Source organism: Phyllobates terribilis, unplaced genomic scaffold (assembly GCF_046119375.1).
Source record: "Phyllobates terribilis strain yellow unplaced genomic scaffold, ASM4611937v1 Scaffold_3__8_contigs__length_932513732, whole genome shotgun sequence".
NCBI classification, from domain to species: domain Eukaryota; kingdom Metazoa; phylum Chordata; class Amphibia; order Anura; family Dendrobatidae; genus Phyllobates; species Phyllobates terribilis.
Window position 1 is genome coordinate 284,496,769 of NW_027362763.1, and position 17,121 is coordinate 284,513,889.

Genomic DNA, 17,121 nt, shown 5'->3' on the forward strand with positions numbered 1-17,121 from the left:
TTGCAAAAACCATTAAGCGCTACAAAGAAACTGGCTCATATGAGGACCACCCCAGGAAAGGAAGACCAAGAGTCACCTCTGCTTCTGAGGATAAGTTTATCCGAGTCACCAGCCTCAGAAATCGCAGGTTAACAGCAGCTCAGATTAGAGACCAGGTCAATGCCACACAGAGTTCTAGCAGCAGACACATCTCTACAACAACTGTTAAGAGGAGACTGTGCAGCAGGCCTTCATGGTAAAATAGCTGCTAGGAAACCACTGCTAAGGACAGGCAACAAGCAGAAGAGACTTGTTTGGGCTAAAGAACACAAGGAATGGACATTAGACCAGTGGAAATCTGTGCTTTGGTCTGATGAGTCCAAATTTGAGATCTTTGGTTCCAACCATCATGTCTTTGTGCGACGCAGAATAGGTGAACGGATGGACTCTACATGCCTGGTTCCCACCGTGAAGCATGGAGGAGGAGGTGTGATGGTGTGGGGGTGCTTTGATGGTGACACTGTTGGGGATTTTTTCAAAATTGAAGGCATACTGAACCAGAATGGCTACCACAGCATCTTGCAGCGGCATGCTATTCCATCCGGTTTGCGTTTAGTTGGACCATCATTTATTTTTCAATGAACCCAAACACACCTCCAGGCTGTGTAAGGGCTATTTGATCAAGAAGGAGAGTGATGGGGTGCTATGCCAGATAACCTAGCCTCCACAGTCACCAGACCTGAACGTAATCGAGATGGTTTAGGGTGAGCTGGACCGTCGAGTGAAGGCAAAAGGGCCAACAAGTGCTAAGCATCTCTGGGAACTCCTTCAAGATTGTTGGAAGAACATTTCCGGTGACTACCTCTTGAAGCTCATCAAGAGAATGCCAAGAGTGTGCAAAGCAGTCATCAAAGCAAAAGGTGGCTACTTTGAAGAACCTAGAATATAAGACATATTTTCAGTTGTTTCACGCTTTTTTGTTAAGTATATAATACCACATGTGTTAATTCATAGTTTTGATGCCTTCAGTGTGAATGTACAATTTTCATAGTCATGAAAATACAGAAAAATCTTTAAATGAGAAGGTGTGTCCAAACTTTTGGTCTGTACGGTATATATTACCTAAAGTCCACAAAACTTTGATTGATCCCCCCGGCAGGCCCATTGTGGCTTCATCAGATTCTGTGTTGAGCCCCTTGTCAATTGTTTTGGAACGAATTCTGACTCCTTTTACTAAAAAAAGTAAGTCTTTCTTACTTGATACGGGTGATTTTTTGCAAAAAATTAAAAATGTTGACGACATCTCTGAAAATGCCATTATTGCTACTATTGATGTAGTTAGTTTATATACTTCTATTGGACATCAAAAAGGATTAAGTGCAGTTAATTGGACATTAGAGGAATTTCAAGTCCCTGAGACACGGCGAGAATTTATATTTGACCTGTTGGAAATTGTTCTATATGAGAATTACTTCTTATTCCAGGATGTTTTTTTACAAACAGAAAAGGGGATCAGCGATGGGTGCGAATGTGGCCCCCCCATAAGCAAATCTTTATATGACATTTTTTGACTAGAAATTTGTCTATTGTCATGATTTATTTAAAAGCTATGCCAAAATTTGGCTGAGATGTATAGATGATATTTTTTGTGTTTTTGGGCCACATGAGACACTAATGGAATTTCAAAACTATTTAAATAGTGTATGGACAGAATTAAATTTTACTTTATCATATGATGGTGAACGTATGAATTTTTTGGATACATTGGTCATCAAGACTGGCACTAGACGTGTGGATGTTGATCTATACAAAAAGAATACAGATAGGAACAGCTTTTTACATTTTAAAAGTGCCCACCCATATTTTATGAAACAGGCGATTCCTAGAACGCAGTTTTTGAGGGTAAAAAGAATTGTTACAGATCCTTTAATCTGTAAGCAACGTATAACAAAAATGAGGAATAACTTCCAGCATCGTGGTTATCCTAAACATGTCTTGGATCAGGCAGAGAGAGACATGGGATTTGAAAGGGTTAAAAGAGACACCAAAAGGCCACGAATACCTTTTGTAAGACAATAGCATCCGATTAATGTTAGAGTGGATAAAATGATTAAAAAACGTTGGCATATTTTGAGGGAAGCTTTCCCTACTGTGAATGAATTTCAAACACCTTCCCGAATTTGTAATAAAAAGGTTTCTAACATCGGGTATAAATTAGTGCGTGCTGATGTGGGTAGTGATTTATTGATCCCCATACAGACATTCCTTAGTGCAAAAAGTAAAGGAACATATCCCTGTTTGGGATGTGCGCAATGTAACAACGTTATCAGAGGAGAATATTTCTGCCACCCCCTTACTGGGAAAAGATTTTATATCAAAGGTTTTTTTACCTGTAATTCTGCCAACGTTATCTATTTGATAAAGTGCCCTTGTGGCTCTATTTATATAGGCGAGACTTCACGGGCAGTCGGTGTACCCATTAATAAGCATAAATCTACGATTAGATGTTGCGATACTACACTTCCGTTACCACTACATTTCAAAGAAAAAAAACACTCTGTGGCACAATTAAAATATCAAGTAATTGAAGAAGTAAGTGTACCCAGAAGAGGGGGAAGCCTCAAAAAACTCCTTTTGAGGAGAGAGGTATTTTGGATTTTCACACTTAATAGTTTATCTCCCAATCGTTTGAATAAGGAATACAGTGTAAGCCAAATGTTCTAAATCATTATTTTTCCTTTTTTCAGACCATTCAAAATCAATGAATATTTTTTCGGGATATTACAGTATTGGATGAGGCCAATAAGAAGGCGATCTCCAGATATGGCCGGATCTTGCAGCAGTGAAACATATTATATTGGGCATAATATTATATTCTTGTGATTTCTCTCATTTTTTATTGGTAATAACTTGATGTAACCCATTTTGACAATAGAATTAGTGGTAGGAGTGACTATGAACATGATTAGGTAGAAATTTAATGGCTTGTGATGCTATAATTTTGGCATGACCCTATACAAAATGATCTGATTATCGGTACTGTTTTTTTGAGGATTAGTGTCAATGAATTAAAAATATTAATTAAATTGAGTGAGCATTATAAAATTAATAAAAATTATAAAACGTTTTTTAAAAAATCTTTATAAAAAAATCTTTAATAAAATAACTTTCAAAAATGTTTTCTATAAAATTGCATTAATTGTAATAATTCTGGATTGTTTATATATTCTAGATAGGTGAATCAACAATGGGATATTTAATATTTGGAGGAATTTTTGGTGTTATATGCAAGAATGTTTAGGTTTTTGTATTTAATATTTTGTTGTACTGGTATGGAGATACTATATTAATTTATGATGTCATTTTTGATGTCTTTTTGTTTTTTGTTTTATTGTTTATTTATGATATTTATTTATTATTTCATGTATGATGTTATATTTTGTGTAATGTTCAGTTGTGGTTTTCTATAATATATATATATTTTTTTGTATGATGTCATTTCCTCTAAATTTTTCTATATATGTGTGGAATTTGTCTTGTTATCCACAATTGACAAAAGCCTGCAAGGGGCTGAAACGTTTTGTTGTAGTTTTCCTACATGTGGAATCAATGAATTGATCATATACAGTCATGGCCAAAAGTATTGAGAATGAGACAAATAGTAATTTTTCCAAAGTTTACTGCTTTATTTTTTGTAATGGCAATTTGCATATACTCCTGAATGTCAAAGAGTGATCAGCTTAACAGCAATTACTGTACTTGCAAAGTCAATATTTGCCCAGAAAATGAACTTTAACCCCCAAAACACATTTCAACATCATTGCAGTCCTGCCTTAAAAGGAGCAGCTAACATCGTTTTAGTGATTTATCCATTAACACAGGTGTGGGTGTTGATGAGGACAGGGCTGGCGATCAATCAGTCATGATTAAGTAAGAATGACATCACTGGACACTTTAAAAGGAGGATGGTTCTTGGTATCATTGTTTCTCTTCAGTTAACCATGGTTATCTCTAAAGAAACACGTGCAGCCATCATTGCACTGCACAAAAATGGCCTAACAGGGAAGAGTATCGCAGCTACAAAGATTGCATCTCAGTCAACAATCTATCGCATCATCAAGAACTTCAAGGAGAGAGCTTCCATTGTTGTCAAAAAGGCTCCAGGGCGCCCAAGAAAGACCAGCAAGCGCCAGGACCGTATCTTAAAACTGTTTCAGCTGCGGGATCGGACTACCAGCAGTGCCGAGCTTGCTCAGGAATGGCAGCAGGCTGGTGTGAGTGCTTTTGCACGCTCTGTGAGGCGGAGACTCTTTGAGCAAGGGCTGGTTTCAAGGAGGGCAGCAAAGAAGCCACTTCTCTCCAGAAAAAAACATCAGGGACCGACTGATATTCTGAAAAAGGTACAGGGAGTGGACTGCTGAGGACTGGGGCAAAGTCATTTTCTCTGATAAATCCCCTTTTCGATTGTTTGGGACATCTGGAAAACAGCTTATTCGGAGAAGAAGAGGTGAGCGCTACCACCAGTCTTGTCTCATGCCAACTGTAAAGCATCCTGAAACCATTCATGTGTGGGGTTGCTTCTGAGCCAAGGGAATCGGCTCACTCACAGTCTTGCCTAAAAACACAGCCATGAATAAAGAATGGTACCAGAATGTCCTCCACGAGCATCTTCTCCCAACCGTCCAAGAGCAGTTTGGCGCCCAACAATGCCTTTTCCAGCATGATGGAGCACCTTGCCATAAAGCAAAGGTGATAACTAAATGGCTCATGGAACAAAACATAGAGATTTTGGGTCCATGGCCTGGAAACTCCCCAGATCTTAATCCCATTGAGAACTTGTGGTCAATCATCAAGAGACGGGTGGACAAACAAAAACCAACAAATTCTGGCAAAATGCAAGAATTGATTATGCAAGAATGGACTGCTATCAGTCAGGATTTGGTCCAAAAGTTGATTGAGAGCATGCCAGGGAGAATTACAGAGGTCTTGAAGAAGAAGGGGCAACACTGCAAATATTGACTTGCTGCATTAACTCATTCTAACTGTCAATATAACCTATTAGTACTCATAATATGATTGCAGTTATATTTCTGTATGTGATATAAACATCAGACAAACACTAATAAAAACCAGAGGCCAGCAGATCATGTGAAAATATAATTTTGGTGTCATTCTCAAAACTTTTGGCCATGACTGTACACGGGAGTGCCGGGATCCTTCTATTTTGCTTGCAATCTATTTCTCCACGTGCACCACCATTACTAACAAGGACTACGGAGTGCCGACTATTTCTTTATATCTGCATAGTATGGTCACAGTGACTCCTGGGTTATTTAGTATTTTTTGAGTTTGCAAAGTTTGCATACTAAAAACACTGGTTTACAAGCTCTAACTGTGTTAGAGCTTGTTTTCTGTGGGATGAGTTTAAGCTTTTATTTGTACCATTTTGACTATATAAACTTTTGACAATAAATGGCTTCACCCAACCAATAACCATGAGTGGAGAAAAAGTTTTTTTGTTATCATTCATATTCTCTGAAACAAGGTGTAGTGCCGGCGTCCCTGCCCTCTGCTAGGCAGGGACGCTGCTCCTCTCACCGCTCTGCTCCGTGCCCGGCATCCTCCCCCCGCTCTGCTGTCAGCGCGCGCTCCGTCCCGGCGTCCTCCTCCTGCTCTGCTCTCAGCGCGCGCTCCTTCCCGGCCCCTGTGCTTAGGGCGCGCGCGCGCGCGCTCCCCTCCTCTTAAAGGGGCCGCGCGCGCCGCCCTAAAGAGTCCCCGGCCAATGGCCGGAGGACTTCATCATATATAAGGCACCTCCTCCAAAATGGAGGTGCCCGAGCAATGTTGTTTGCACCTGTGTCTCACCTGTGCTTCAGCCCTCAGGTCCCGTTGCCAGTTACCTGCCAGTTACCTGCCAGTTTCCTGCCAGTTTCCTGCTAGTTTACCTGCCAGTTACCTGCCTGATTCCTGCCTGAATACTTGTTACCTGTCTGCCAGTCTGAGGTCCGACGGTCTGCCTTACTACTCCTGTCAGTCTGTCTAAAGGACCAGCCTGCCCGCTCACCTGGGAGCGCATATCAGCTACCTGCCTGCTTGCCTGAGGTCCGACGGTCTGCCTTACTACTCCGGTCAGTCTGTCTATGGACCAGCTTGCCCGCTCACCTGGGAGCGCTTCTCCGTTATCTGCCTGCTTGCCAGCCCGGAGGCTCCGTTGTCACGTGCTGTGACCACCAGCTATCTCAGAGACTCTTGCCCGCTCACCTGGGAGCGCATCTCCGTTACCTGCCTGCTTGCCAGCCCGGAGGTCCCGTTGTCACGTGCGGTGACCACCAGCTATTCCAGAGACTCTTGCCCGCTCACCTGGGAGCGCTTCTCCGTTACCTACCTGCCTGCCAGCCCGGAGGTTCCGCCGTCACGTGCCGTGACCACCTGCTATTCCAGAGACTCTCGCTTGCTCACCTGGGAGCACACATCTACCATCTGCCTGCTAGCCTACCCGGAGGCTCTGCCATCACAGGTCGTACCTACCCCTTACCCAGAGACTGCCCTGATCACTTGCCGTAACTCCCTGTCCGTTCACCCAGAGACTGCCACCCGCTCCCTTACAAGGGCCGCCCCCTTGTATAGTAGCTCAGAGGTTCCGCCTCCCGGACCCGTTACAGTTTGCTCGGGCCATGGAACCCGGTGGCACCCAAGCTCCCTCGCTCTCGGACCTCTGTCTTGAACTGTCCCGTCAGAGGTCCCAACAGGAGGCCATCCTGGGTCACCTGCGGAATGTTAATACTCGCCTGAACACTCTGTCTGATCCACCAACAACCTCCGCCAGTGCCATATCTTGCAATCCGGCAGCTCCGCTGCCCACTAATACTATGGTATCCTACCCCGGACCCCGGCTCTCTGCACCTCCTCGCTTCGGAGGCGACCCCGTCCAGGCTCGGGGCTTCATAAATCAGTGCACCCTGCACTTTGAACTTTTGTCCCATCAGTTTAATTCCGACCGGGCCAAAATTGCCTTTATCATGTCCCATCTCACCGGGGAGGCCCTGGCCTGGCTAAATCCTCTATGGGAGAGAGGAGACCCCCTGGTGTCCAACTTGCCTGCTTTTCTCTCGGCTTTCCGGAAAGTCTTCGACGAACCCGGACGGAAGACCTCATCCGCATCCTCTCTGCTACGCCTCCGTCAGGAGGGTCTCACCGTGGGCCAATATGCCATACGGTTCCGCACCCTTGCCTCGGAGCTGGCCTGGGATAACGACGCTCTGGTATCCGTCTTCTGGGAGGGTCTGTCCGGTCGTATTAAAGATGAACTTGCTGGTCGGGACATTCCTACCTCTCTCGATGATCTAATAACCCTTGCCACCCGGATTGACCTACGGTTCCAAGAGCGTGCCAAAGAGGTCACCCGTGAGAGAAGGATTCCACGTTTAGCTCCTACTTTCCAGAAACCCGTCATTCCCTCCGTCTCTCCCCAGGTACACTCTCCTGAGCCTATGCAGGTCGACCAGACCAAGATGGTCAAAACCCGTCAGGACTCACGCCGTGCCGAGGGGAGCTGCTTCTACTGTGGCAGTAAGGAGCACCGGATCCGTGCCTGCCCGGAGAGGTCGGGAAACGCCTGTGTCTAGGTTCGCTCAGAGAGGTCCACCTAGACAAGAATAAATCCTCTCCATCCCTGCTGTTGTCTGTTTCGATCATCTACGGGGAGAACCGTTATTTCGAACTAGCCCAACTTGACTCTGGAGCAGCCGGGAACCTTATTTCACAGTCCCTGGTTGAGAAATACCGCATCCCCACCAAACCTCTGGCTGTACCCTTGTCTGTCGCTGCCGTGGATGGGGGCCTCTTACCTCGCCCCATTCAACTCATCACCGAATCCATTACCCTGCAGGTGGGAATGCTGCATTCTGAAAGTATCTCCTTTCATGTTTTGCCTGGACTCTCTCACGCCCTCTTGCTAGGTCTGCCCTGGCTCCAGAGACATGCACCCGTGCTAGACTGGCAAACCGGAGAGGTCCTTCGCTGGGGACAAGACTGTCATAAAACCTGCCTGGTTCCCGTCCATCCCGTCCGTCCTTCTCCTACCCCAGCTAATCTACCTGGACTTCCGATTCCTTATTGGTCTTATGCAGATGTCTTTAATAAAAAGGAGGCAGAGACATTACCACCACATAGACCATACGACTGTCCCATCGATCTGCTACCCGGTACTACTCCTCCCCGTGGGCGTATCTATCCTTTATCCGCTGCTGAGACCCGGTCAATGTCCGAATATATTGAGGAGAATCTGGCCAGAGGATTCATCCGGAAATCTACCTCCCCGGCGGGAGCAGGCTTCTTTTTCGTCAAAAAGAAGGACGGCTCTCTCCGTCCCTGTATAGACTATAGAGGCCTAAACCTGATCACGGTGAAGAATAAGTACCCCCTTCCGCTCATTCCAGAATTATTTGATCGTCTGAGGGGGGCTAGGATCTTCACCAAACTGGACCTTCGTGGGGCGTACAACCTGGTTCGTATTCGTCAGGGGGATGAATGGAAGACGGCATTCAACACCCGGGACGGCCACTATGAATACCTGGTAATGCCCTTTTGTCTCTGTAACGCTCCTGCCGTCTTTCAAGAGTTGGTCAATGACATCTTCCGGGACCTTCTCTACTCCTGCGTAGTGGTGTACCTGGACGACATCTTGGTCTTCTCTCCGGATCTCCAGACTCACCGGAGGGACGTTCGTCAGGTCCTGCTCAGGCTAAGGCAGAACCATCTCTACGCTAAATTTGAGAAGTGCCTCTTTGAGCAGACCTCGCTTCCGTTTCTGGGCTACATTATCTCTCAGACCGGCCTACAAATGGATCCTGAGAAACTGTCTGCCATCGAGAAATGGCCCCGACCGGAGGGGTTGAAGGCCATTCAGCGATTCCTGGGCTTCGCCAACTACTACCGCCTCTTCATACCACACTTCTCTTCCCGGACGGCCCCAATTTCTGCGCTCACCCGTAAAGGTACTAATCCCAAAGAGTGGCCACCCGAAGCAGAGGAGGCCTTTCTTTCCCTTAAACAGGCCTTTTCTTCCGCCCCGGTGCTGCATCGCCCAGATGGCAACAAGCAGTTCTTCCTGGAAGTTGACGCCTCCTCCTCTGGAGCCGGAGCAGTACTTACTCAAAAATCATCTTCCGGGAGGATGGTAACTTGTGGCTTCTTCTCAAAACTCTTCTCCTCCTCAGAGCGCAATTATTCCATAGGAGACCGAGAGTTATTGGCCATCAAACTGGCATTGGAGGAGTGGCGTTACCTGCTCGAGGGGGCTCTTCACCCGGTAATAATTTACACTGACCACAAGAACTTGGCTTACCTCCAGCATGCCCAGAGACTTAACCCGCGCCAAGCCCGGTGGTCCTTGTTTTTTGCTCGTTTTGATTTTGTCCTTCATTTTCGCCCGGCTGACAAAAACGTCAAGGCGGACGCCTTGTCTCGATCCTTTCTGGTGTCTGATCTCGAGGAGGATCCGAAACACATCATCGATCCCGCCAGAGTAATGCAGGTGGCTCCCGTGAGTCTAAATCGTCTTCCTCCTGGTAAGACGTTCATACCAGTACCTGATCGGGAGAAGATCCTACACTGGGGTCATTCGTCTAAACTAGCTGGCCACGCCGGTCAGAAAAAGACCCTCCAGCTTATTACCCGGCACTACTGGTGGCCTAACCTGCACAAGGATGTAATTGACTTTGTTTCTGCCTGTGTGTCCTGCGCCCGCAACAAAGTTCCGAGACACCTGCCGGCCGGCCGCCTCCTACCTCTGCCAGTACCTGCTGCCCCCTGGCAGCATATAGCGATGGACTTCATAACTGATCTGCCCGTCTCTGCCGGTTGTACGGTCATTTGGGTGGTCGCTGACCGCTTTTCCAAGATGGCTCACTTCATTCCACTGCCAGGTCTTCCGTCTGCACCCGAGCTGGCTAAAGACTTTATCCGCCACATCTTCCGTCTTCATGGCCTGCCCCGTCACATCGTGTCGGATCGAGGAGTACAGTTCACTTCCCGTTTCTGGAGAGCCACTTGTAAATTGCTGGACGTCACCCTGGACTTCTCCTCCGCTTACCACCCACAGTCTAATGGTCAAGTGGAGCGGATCAATCAGAACCTGACCAGTTACCTTCGGCACTTCGTTAATGCCCACCATTCTGACTGGGTGGATCTCCTGCCATGGGCCGAATTCTCGTACAACAATCACGAGAGCGAGTCTTCCTCCAAATCCCCGTTTTTTGTAGTCTACGGTCAGCATCCTCGGATCCCGTTTCCCGTCTCCACCTCGGTGGACAATCCGGCTGCGGAATCTCTTGTTAACAAATTTTCCTCCATATGGGAGAGTACCCGGTCCGCACTCCTTCTGTCATCCGAGCGTATGAAAAGACACGCTGACAAAAAACGTCTGGACCCTCCTCAATTCCGCCCTGGGGATAAAGTCTGGCTCTCGTCCAAATATGTCCGGCTCAAGATCCCTTCCTATAAGTTAGGGCCTCGGTTCATCGGCCCACTGGAGGTCATCAGTCAGATCAACCCGGTGGCCTATAAATTGAAACTCCCGGCCAACTTACGGATCCCTAACTCCTTCCATGTGTCTCTCCTCAAACCTGTGGTGCTTAACTCTTTTTCCAAGTCTACAGGTACGCCTCCTGCTCCGGTTTCTGCTGAGGACGAGTTTGAGGTAGAGAACATTCTTGCCACCAAAAGGGTAAGAGGAAAGACCTTTTTTCTGGTAGATTGGAAGGGGTTTGGTCCTGAGGAGAGAACGTGGGAGCCCCGGGAGAACATCCATGCCCCTCTCATCCTAGCTAAATTTCTGTCTGGCCTAAAAAAGGGGGGGCCTAAAGGGGGGGGTACTGTAGTGCCGGCGTCCCTGCCCTCTGCTAGGCAGGGACGCTGCTCCTCTCACCGCTCTGCTCCGTGCCCGGCATCCTCCCCCCGCTCTGCTGTCAGCGCGCGCTCCGTCCCGGCGTCCTCCTCCTGCTCTGCTCTCAGCGCGCGCTCCTTCCCGGCCCCTGTGCTTAGGGCGCGCGCGCGCGCGCTCCCCTCCTCTTAAAGGGGCCGCGCGCGCCGCCCTAAAGAGTCCCCGGCCAATGGCCGGAGGACTTCATCATATATAAGGCACCTCCTCCAAAATGGAGGTGCCCGAGCAATGTTGTTTGCACCTGTGTCTCACCTGTGCTTCAGCCCTCAGGTCCCGTTGCCAGTTACCTGCCAGTTACCTGCCAGTTTCCTGCCAGTTTCCTGCTAGTTTACCTGCCAGTTACCTGCCTGATTCCTGCCTGAATACTTGTTACCTGTCTGCCAGTCTGAGGTCCGACGGTCTGCCTTACTACTCCTGTCAGTCTGTCTAAAGGACCAGCCTGCCCGCTCACCTGGGAGCGCATATCAGCTACCTGCCTGCTTGCCTGAGGTCCGACGGTCTGCCTTACTACTCCGGTCAGTCTGTCTATGGACCAGCTTGCCCGCTCACCTGGGAGCGCTTCTCCGTTATCTGCCTGCTTGCCAGCCCGGAGGCTCCGTTGTCACGTGCTGTGACCACCAGCTATCTCAGAGACTCTTGCCCGCTCACCTGGGAGCGCATCTCCGTTACCTGCCTGCTTGCCAGCCCGGAGGTCCCGTTGTCACGTGCGGTGACCACCAGCTATTCCAGAGACTCTTGCCCGCTCACCTGGGAGCGCTTCTCCGTTACCTACCTGCCTGCCAGCCCGGAGGTTCCGCCGTCACGTGCCGTGACCACCTGCTATTCCAGAGACTCTCGCTTGCTCACCTGGGAGCACACATCTACCATCTGCCTGCTAGCCTACCCGGAGGCTCTGCCATCACAGGTCGTACCTACCCCTTACCCAGAGACTGCCCTGATCACTTGCCGTAACTCCCTGTCCGTTCACCCAGAGACTGCCACCCGCTCCCTTACAAGGGCCGCCCCCTTGTATAGTAGCTCAGAGGTTCCGCCTCCCGGACCCGTTACACAAGGCCAAGAAAGGAAAAATTCTGCCGGGGTATGTAAATTTTTGAACACAACTGTATACCTTTTTTCATGATATGTAAGGACTAATTATTTTGTTATTTTCATACTCTTTTTTTATTCAGTTTTTTTTGCCAATATCGGTGAGTAAATAAAGGAAATGGGTATCCATTTTTCATATTTTTTTATGACCACAAAAGACCATTGAAATTAATTTTAAAATTAGTTTCCCCTTTCGTAACAAACATTTTATATATATATATATATATATATATATATATATATATATATATCGGAAACATTTTTTTTTCCAGTGGTAGGGGACTGATAACAGCAATTTGTATTTGCCTTGGCTTTTTGACAATTTTTTTTACTGCTTTTTACTTCCTTATTTATTTATATATATTTCATTTATTTCATGATTAATTTCATGAAGTCATCAAAAACCTTTGTAGTCATTTCAACATTTAAATCCTTTTTTTGTTGTATGATTTCCCCTGTAACTGGGGATAATATACAAGGGCCAGTTACAGGTGAAATTCAGCCTCCAGGTTGCATAGCAGAGCTATCAGAGGTTCCTATATTGTACACACAGAATGTTTTATAAAAGGGTGTCCATTTGTCCAAGTCTTATGAAAAAAATTCAGTCAATATATAATGAAAAGCTATGTAATTTTCAATATACTTTGTGTTTCAAATCTCTCAAAATATTCAATATTTGTCAATCAGTGAAAGTATACTTGTATAAAATGTGAAGACTTTAATATGAAACTTGAATTGTCAGTTTGTTGAATAAGCTAAGCTTTAAGACAAATGGATGCAGCAATTACTGGGAAGAAAAGCAGTATTCAAGCGGCCAGTGTAAAATAAAAATTATCACCTATGCCCTTGGATGGGGGGCAGGAGATGTCCGATGGGATTGGATTTACAATTCCACCAATGTTAGAAGGTAAGACAAGAAGCAGTAGACATCCATGTAATTACAAATTTATTTGTCACCCATCATTTCATTTACGCTTTTTACTGCTAATTTTTCCAGAGATTTTGGCTGTAAATACTGATGGCAGTAAGTCTAGCTGACACAATATACAATATACCTACCTCTCCCATCCGACCACCAGTATGGTTCTCTTCAGCACTAAGATCTGAGAAATTTCCACTGCTCTGTCTCTTCCAGCATTTAGTTTATGGTGACAATGACCATTGAAATCCCAAATCTTGAACAGAATATAATAATGTCAATTAGATTCATTTTTATTGCCCACAGGCAAAAACAAACCTCAAGCACAAAGAAACTGAGGCACATCTATATAAAAAAATAAGGTGATGGGACCACATATCTTATTAATGGAGGCTCTGTACTATATACGGATAAATGTGTTAAAATTATGTGGTTCTTCAAGTCAATCAGAGTACTACTGATTTAATAACATTTTTCACGTTGCCAAATTCTTAAATATTTCATTTAAGGGAATGTATTATACAGATGCAAGAAAAAGTGAAGCCCCCATATACACTTTAAATGGTGCTCGGCAGAACAATAGTTTAGCCAATCATTTGGACGGCAGCCATCTCAGCCGACTATCCACACAGAGAGAGTCGAAGGAGCAATCCTGTGATCTTTGTGAGAAAGCTGATGCCAGACTCTGCTGGCAGAGGCTTATCTCTTAAAAATCAAAAGGATCCTATTCCTTATCCCTGTGACATCATTTTTCGGGGAAGAGTCGGGGGCCACCACACATATTAGACTGCCAGCCGACAACATCAATCTCAGCATGTTTGACTGATGTAGTCCAATGTGTCTGAGGGCCTTAAGAGAACCCTTTAAAATTGATGGTAATTTTTTATACATTACTATGAAAATGTTGTTTGATCAGAATTAGTGTTGAGCGAGCACTAAAATGCTCGACTGCTCGAAGCTCGGGCCGAGCTCGCCGTGATACTCGGGTGCTCGACCCGAGCAACGAGCCCAATGTTAGTCTATGGGAGACTCGAGCATTTTTGCGGTGGCACCCCCGGCAGTCTTTTAAAAGCCTAACAAGTGCCCAAAACGATAGTGACAGTGCTCAAATGACATGGGGACAGCATGGGGATCTCCCCAGGAAGCATTTCTGACCCCCTGGTCACTGCTGTCAACAACGTGGTCAGAGGTATTAAGCCACTTTTACAGGCTCACAATAAAACGTTAAAAAACGAAAGTGAAACTTTTTTCCTGTGAAATATGTTAAGGAACATCCTTTCCAGGGTAAAGACTTGTGTATAAGTTAAAATAAATGACCAAAAACAAAAATACTCCTCCACACCTTCGGCTATGTTCACAAGTAGCATTTTTTATGCGTTTTTGCACTTTTGTATTGCTTTCAACTATGACAAATGCATTCACCGTGAAATGTCATTTTAACATTTTACAACCTTATCTGGCCATGTGCTGTGTGACACATGCATAAAGTGCTGAAAAGACAAGGGAACAGCATGGGGAAGACCCCTGGAAGCATCTCTGACTCCCAGGTCACTGTCTAAAAGTGTGCCCATCATAAGTGATCCTTACCGCATCAGAAGAAGCAGACTTGCAACTATCCCCATTCAAGTTCTAGTCCCAGGGCAGTGTTCAATTGTACCTCCCCCATTCCTTGCAATACAAGCTCAAGTATGCAGCCTGCCACCCACCCACCCCCAGGCTGCAATACCATACTGCTTGCTTGCTTGAACTTGAAATTGGGCCTTTTAGGCATGTGGAGGCGGAATCTGGCCACCACGTCATGGCTGTGTTGGCGGCCTGGAATCCATACTCAGTCCCCAGCCGTCCGGCAGCCGGGGGTCCATACTCGGTCCCCAGCCGCCCCGCGGGGCCGGGTGTCCACACACGGTCCCCAGCCGCCTGGTGGCAGCCGGGTGTCCATAAACGGTCCCCAGCCGCCCCTATTTCTCCTTGGAACATCCCCCCACACACTTTTCTTAGCCCGGCCTGCTTTAGGCAGCATTGGACGAGCCCACCAGAGAACCAGACTCCTCCGGTGGGCCCTGACTTCTCCATCGGTGGAGTTGAGAGTGCCAAGGTGAGGAGCATGATGATGACGACAGAAGTTAGCATCTGCTATGTTTTCTTTTAATGCAAGTGTAAGTGTGCAGCCTGCCACCCACCCACCCCCAGACTGCAATTCCATACTGCTAGCTTGCACTTGAAATGGGGCCTTTTTGTTTGGAGGAGGCCGAAGCTGGCCACTACCTCATGGCTGCTTCGGCAGCGAGGTATCCATACTCAGTCCCCAGCCGCCCATATTTGTCCTGGTGTGCCTTATACATAAGATTAAGCGCGTATACCAAAACATTACCTGTGCCCTCCCCAGTGCATTTAGTGGGAAGGAGAGCCTATTCTGCTGTAGTGTGTGCATGCCAAACCCCTGTTCATGGTACATGCGAAGATGCCTTCCACCTTGCACCTGTCGTTGCAGACTTGCAACTATCCCCATTCAAGTCCTTGTCCCAGGGCAGTGTTCAATTGTACCTCTCCCATTCCTTGCAATGCAATCGCAAGTATGCAGCCTGCCACCCACCCACCCCCAGGCTGCAATACCATACTGCTTGCTTGCTTGCACTTTAAATTGGGCCTTTTAGGCATGTGGACGCGGAATCTGGCCACCACGCCATGGCTGTGTCGGCGGCCTGGTATCCATACTCAGTCCCCAGCCGCCTGGTGGCCGGGTGTCCCCGCTTGGTCCCCAGCCTCCAGGGGGTGGCCGGATGTCCATACTCGGTCCCCAGCCACCCCTATTTGTCCCAGTAACCTTTCCTACACATTTCTTAGCCTGGCCTGCTTTAGGGCAGCATTGGCCGAGCCCACCGGACTATCAGACTCCTCCGGTGGGCCCTGGCTTCTCCATCAGGGGAGTTGAGAGTGCCAAGGTGAGGAGCATGATGAGGATGATAGAAGTTAGCATCTGCTTTGTTTTGTTGTAATGCAAGCGCATGTATGTAGTAGCGGCTAGGCCTGAGGTGGTCAGCGTTTTGGCGCATATCCTACCTCCTCCGAGGATTGCTGGATGTTTTCCTGCTACTATCCAAGTTCTATGACTCCCGTTAAAACAAAGCTTCAGGTGATAAATGATGGATGAGGTAGTGGCAAAGGAGAAAGAACAGGAGGAACAGGGACCATTCACATCAATATCAGGCCAGTCAACCAGATATGTCTTGTAGGATATGTTTCTGTAACAAAAGGACAGGTTCGGCTACACAGATATAGGGTATACAGTGAGTGCAATGCCTACCAAAAATTTCGAGGCACTCCAATGCCTCTTGGAAATGACATGGAGGTCACAGGGCGTTAACTAAACCTTTTTTTCCATTTACAGCAACTGGGTCTCCCGTGCACTGTTGGCCTAAGCAGTGAATGGAAGGCTTTCCAAAAATTATGAGGAACTGCAATGCCCCTTACAAGAGCCATGTGTGGCACCCCAGGGGTCTGGTCACCACAGTAATAGAGATATTATGTCGGAGAGCAAGTGGGAGGTTTCCTGGTCAGGATCCCTTGAACATGCAACATCCTCCTGCCCCAATCCTGGGAGGGGAGAATTCTGCCCTTATAAACTGGATCTGGGGCGGGGTTGAGTGATTCAGAGAACAGTCAGAGTCAGAGTGAGAGCAAGGGAAAGTAACAGCAAGGAGCTCTGTAGGAGCTAGGAGCTAAAGACCAGGGGCTGGAAGCTGAGCAGAGCTCGCCCTGGCAGAAGACAATAGGAACCGGACACAGGAGTCCGAAGCTTTGAGGACTTATATATCCAGCAGCAGAAACCAGCCGGCAGGGGATTTCAGGTCCTCTGGCCATAGAAGCCCGGAGGCTCAGTCACAAGCAAGGGACCAGCACCGCCGTCGTGGAGCGGAAGCTAACAGAAGGCCCCAAGTCACCGGCCATACGGGTGAGCACTACACGGTACACTCAGGGACATGGGCTACTTCTACCCGCTTACAGCAAGGTAGCCAGGAAGAGTGCAGACAGACGGGGAGGCCTACAACTCCACCTGGCCAGGGGAACTCCTGCTTGCTCACAGACTGACCAGGCCTCTTATGCTAGCCAGTACTCCCGGGAGGGTCTACCTTATAATCATCAGTAAAGACCCTGAACTGCACTGCAAAGACTCTGAGTCATTCCTGCTGCGCTC

At 47.3% G+C, this 17,121-nt stretch overlaps 1 protein-coding gene across 1 annotated transcript in view; it reads right to left on the reverse strand.

Moving 5' to 3' along the window:
- Positions 1-17,121, reverse strand: part of WDR49 (WD repeat domain 49) — a 337,861-nt gene that overhangs the window by 129,448 nt on the left and 191,292 nt on the right. The window contains exon 9 of the mRNA XM_073674828.1: positions 13,067-13,182. Coding sequence (XP_073530929.1) covers positions 13,067-13,182 — 116 coding nt within the window. The remainder of the gene's footprint in view (positions 1-13,066; positions 13,183-17,121) is intronic.